Source organism: Hibiscus syriacus, unplaced genomic scaffold, assembly GCF_006381635.1.
Source record: "Hibiscus syriacus cultivar Baekdansim isolate YM2019G1 unplaced genomic scaffold, ASM638163v2 tig00111715_pilon, whole genome shotgun sequence".
NCBI lineage: Eukaryota > Viridiplantae > Streptophyta > Magnoliopsida > Malvales > Malvaceae > Hibiscus > Hibiscus syriacus.
In genome coordinates, this window is record NW_024063160.1 from 471,237 (window position 1) to 476,023 (window position 4,787).

At 37.1% G+C, this 4,787-nt stretch overlaps 1 protein-coding gene across 1 annotated transcript; it reads left to right on the forward strand.

The window, feature by feature from the left end:
* The first annotated feature begins 1,144 nt into the window (after positions 1-1,144).
* Positions 1,145-4,052, forward strand: LOC120168219 (transcription factor bHLH110-like). The gene is made up of 7 exons (XM_039177015.1): positions 1,145-1,437; positions 1,730-2,321; positions 2,893-3,016; positions 3,109-3,176; positions 3,347-3,412; positions 3,688-3,747; positions 3,823-4,052. The coding sequence occupies exons 1-7, from the start codon at positions 1,310-1,312 to the stop codon at positions 3,973-3,975; spliced, it is 1,191 nt and encodes a 396-aa protein (XP_039032946.1). The 5' UTR covers positions 1,145-1,309; the 3' UTR covers positions 3,976-4,052.
* The last annotated feature ends 735 nt before the right edge of the window (positions 4,053-4,787 follow it).

The following is a 4,787-nucleotide window of genomic DNA, read 5'->3' on the forward strand; positions in this document are numbered from 1 at the left end:
TCTTTCCCCTCAAATAAAAAACCCTCTCACCTGGGAAATTTGCCACCGACTGTCGCTAGTTTAATGAGAAGGCAGCCTTTAAGGGAAAGGGATATTTTCATTTTTTTTTCAATCAATATATAATGAAATGGGAAGGATTATAAGACCCTCTTATCTTTTAATCACCAAGCCATATGTGTTTTGTCAAAAAAAAAAAAAAACCAAGCCATATATGTATACGGTTTTTGGGATGGGGAGGCCCCTCTCACTTGGGAAATTTGCCACCGACTGTTGCTAGTTTTCACTAAAACCATATCTATTTCTATACTATACACGGTTTGTTCTGATCATCTCTGCATCACAAGGACATATCTATCTGAAGCAACACCTCCTTCAACCATTAATGGCAGTGTAAAAAGGTGCAATCCCACCTGCATTGGGCAGGCCAAAGTTCAAAGCATAACTTCATGTCTAAAATACTTATTTATATAAAAAAAACAAAAGAAATGTATGTTATTTATCATAGCCCAAGTAATACTTTTATGGGGCAAACTATGAACTTTTTGGGATAAAATTCAGACAAAACCAGTAACCACAGCACAAAGAGACGCAAAAGAAAAATAACGTGAGGTCTGTCAATCATGTAACTGATGAAGAATTTATAAGTTTATATCATATTCCACAGGTGATTGTTTGTGGGAAGAAATGATAATATTTGTTCATAGTATATATAGAAGATAACAATAGAAGCATTCTATATATAAAAAGGGTGGTTGCGGGGTGAACTTTGGACATGCGGAGATGAGAGATGTATATCTTAAGAGAGAGCATGGTTGTTATCATTTCTCTTCTCAGACCTTTGTTGAAAGTCTTGGGATTGAAGGCAGGGATCTTAATCATGGCCTTGAGGAAGTATTAATCATCTGCCTGTAATTGCAGTGACCTTTTCTTAAATAAAAACAAAGTGAGTGAGTGAGTGTTTTTTAAGCAAAATCGTGTATCGAGGGATAGCTGCAAAAAAGTGCGTGTGGATGAAAAGAAAAATAAATAATTAAAGGGGCGAGGGAGAAGGAATTGTTGAAGCTCCTCTCGCTCTCTTTTCTTTCTTTTAAAGACTGCTTTAAGATGAACACCTGAAAGAGGAAATTGGAAAGAGAGGAAAAAATGGAAAAAGTTGCATAGTTAAAAGTACAAGGTGTATATGTGGGTGTCACCTGAACTGTTTTCTTTGATCAGAGTGAGATTCCTGGAAGCTAGCAGTGTAGTGAAATTTTAATTACTAAATCTTGGGATTTTCAAGCTCTTTTTTGTTCCTTTTAAATTTATCATTATGGAGTCGGAAAATCCCCATCACCAACACCAGCTTCAGGACCACCTTGTTGGGCCATCTTCTTCTTTATCTATCTCACCCCGTCATGGAGTTTCAAGCTCCCATTCTTGGACCCCAAATATTACTTTGTAAGCTGTCATTTCTCTCTATCTCTCTCTCTTATGAAGCTTTCTACAAATAGGTGTGTCTTCATACTTCACGAGCCATTATGAACTTAAACTCCCTTCTGATTTGATGTGCATCAATCAGAATTATGTATTCAAAATTTTCTTATTTATCGGCAGCTTTTTTCCTCGAGAGAATATTTTCTTTTTCTTGCATTGTTTTTGGATTCCTAGAACTTGTCGTTTCACCAAGTATAGTATAGTATTTCATATATTCTTCCTTTTTACTAATTTATACACACTCTTTTATTCCTAGGAACTCCAGTGAGTTTAATCCAAATCATACTGAGGAAAGCTTGCACTCAAGGCCGAAAAAGAACATGCTAGCATCTCCTCAAAACAGTTCCATGATCCGAGACTGGGCTAACAGTTCCTCAAGATTTGGATATTCTCGTCTGCTGCCTCAAGCAAACTACTTGGAGAATAAGGAGCAAATGGATTTGAATGATCTCAACCAGAAACTATTTTTCAAGACAATATCTTCTGGTTTCCCAATGTTTTCTGCAGACCCGAATCTTTACTCAAGTTCCCAGAACTGTTCTCTCCCTGGTAATAGTTCTTCACCTAGTAGAGGGAGTTTCAGCCAGATTTATCCTAGTATAAATATTTCAAGTTTGAACCAAGTTTCTTCTCCCCGAAATATCCCAAGCTCCTTTGACATGAATTTGGAGGCCTTGGATTTCTTAAATCCTGCGAGATTTAAAAGAAGCAGTAGATTTAGTTATCCATCAGATGATCATCATGATAGTCTTGGTATATACAAAGAGATGAGCCCTTATTTTGGTCTCCATCACCACCATAATTTGCAGCAGTCAAATCAAAGGTCAGCAGCTTATTCCCCTAGTCAAGTAAGTGTTCCCTAGTCCCTATTCTTTCTTGTAGCATCATTCATTTTCTACTACAAACCATGCCTCAACTACAAAACATTATTGTAATTCCGACACTCCACTGCCATGGCTCTGACATATATATATATATAGAGAGAGAATGCTATTTTTTTTCACTTAATGCATTGAACATAAATCATGGAGTTCCGTTGAGAGAGGATTGGGCGAAACCATTATAAGATCAACTAGCTAGATGTTCAGTATTTACAAGTGTTCAGCAAGTTATAACATCCCTATAATACAATCTAATACTGAATTAGTTAACAAGAATAATAAGTAGAATATGATTAATTGGTGAAACATTTTCTTAAATGATTCTTAGGAAAAAGATTTGAAAAGTTGAAAACATTTATTCATAAGTACGAACTAAGAATACCATCAAAACCATGCCTACTAAAGCAAATATAGGGGCACCCTTCAGCTTTAATCAATGTATGCTTATATCTTTACCAGAGCTTTATGCCTTAATTATTTATTTTGTTCTTTTTGGATGATCATTCAACTGATCTTTACTCTTTGCACTCCATGAAAGATGTCACCCTTCCCCACTGAAATAACAGAGGCAAAGAGATCCGGTATTTTATCGGAAGCAAAGGCGGCGGCGACAGCAGCCAAGAAATCTCGTTTGGAGTCACGCGCCTCCTGTAGTCCCTTTAATAAGGTGATCAACAACCTTAGACTTTGATACTATTGATTGTTAATGTACATGTTTTCCGACCTGAAGTATTATGTTTGGTTTTGCATCAACAGGTTAGTAAAGAGAAACTAAGGGACAGAATTGCAGCTCTACAACAATTGGTTGCCCCCTTTGGCAAGGTAAAAGAGGAAAGAAACACAATAATAAGCTACTACCGGTAGCTGCATATACTGATAAAAGGATTCTATTTATTAGTAATAGAACTAGTCTGTTTAAGGTTTTTGATTTGTTTAGTGGAAAATGACGAGGTTATTTTTGCATGCGGTGGTGGTGGGGGAGAATACCACAGACAGATACAGCGTCCGTACTAATGGAGGCTATTGGATACATCAAATTCCTTCAAAATCAAGTTGAGGTACCTTCAGTATCACTATCACCTTCCCAAAACATTCTCCTTGAATTTTTCGATTATTATATTTTTACTACTCTCTGACGCATTCTTAGAATATTATTTCCACCTCAATATGTGATCCAATGGAAACGGCCACTTGTGGGGTACTGCAAAGAGAAGTTAACCCTAAAATATTCAGGCAAAATAGTTGCCAGGGTTGTTTTCCACTGAACAAACTGAGAGCTCAGCCCTTACTTTCAGATCTGTACTGAATGATGAATGTATTTGCTTTTTGGCAGACATTAAGCGTTCCGTATATGAAGTCATCTCGTAACAAAGCATCCAGATCCAAACAAGTGGTAAGTGAAAACTATCTACAAACTATTGCCAACGGAAAATAACTTTTTCATGTAATTTGTTTCAATGATCTTTAGGGTTCAACGATGGAGGATGAAGATGATGCAGCACAGCGGGATCTCAAAAGTCGAGGTCTATGTCTAGTGCCATTGTCATGCCTGTCTTACGTGACTAGCGACAGTGATGGCGGTATTTGGCCGCTACCGCCGCATACAGCTTTCACCGGTTGATCTCGAGAACGACTGCCGTTGGTTATTTAATTTGGAACTTGGAAGCGAGAAGAGATATTAAACATCTTGGGACATATATATTAGGGTAAACTAACTATTTGATCACCACATATTACTTAGTTTCTCCTTTGGTCACTTAACTTGTTTTTCCTTTTAAAAATATACCTAATTTTACGTTTCGATTCTATTTTGATAATTCGTCCGTAAAAAATTAAAATTAAATAATGATGATGTATCACCATAAGATAATGTCATGCCAGTATTAAAAAATATCATGTTAGCATCACAATTAATTTTCTTAAAAGCGAGTGATTGAAACATAATGTTACGAATGGTTTTGACAAAGATATTAATGGTTGAATCAGGCTTTCTGTACTACTCCTGCCTTTGAAGGTTTTTTGCACTGTTTTATTGTAGCAGTGATTCAGCTGTTTCTCGTTGGTCCTTATGACGACTGCTCGGTTCGGGTGCTCTCTTATTTGATTTTGGCTCCACTCTGCACAGATTTTTGTTGTCGAATGTAGTGCTTCTGTTCAAGCTTGGGCTACGCTTTGTATGGGCTGTGTGGTCTGTGGGGCTATGTTTAGTCTCCTTTGTCAGTTTTCCCTCTGGTGTCGTGTGTAGTTTCCCTCTGGTGTCGTGTGTAGTTTCCCTCTTAGGTGTAGTTCGTTGCTATACTCTTGTAGTTGGTTACGTGTTGTACTAGTGGCGTAATTTTCGGCTCTGTTTCATTTGTCATCATTCTTTCCACCTCAAGGTTCACTCTTTTTTCTCTACTTAGGTTTAGAGAGGTTTTTTAACGAAATCTTGGG

Bases quoted from the DNA above. Each gene is read 5' to 3' on its own strand.
- LOC120168219 (XM_039177015.1), top strand. From the start codon at position 1,310: ATGGAGTCGGAAAATCCCCATCACCAACACCAGCTTCAGGACCACCTT. The intron at 3,017-3,108 runs ATAAGGTGATCA...TTTTGCATCAAC, and splicing joins CGCCTCCTGTAGTCCCTTTA to AGGTTAGTAAAGAGAAACTA. The intron at 3,748-3,822 runs GTAAGTGAAAAC...AATGATCTTTAG, and splicing joins CATCCAGATCCAAACAAGTG to GGTTCAACGATGGAGGATGA.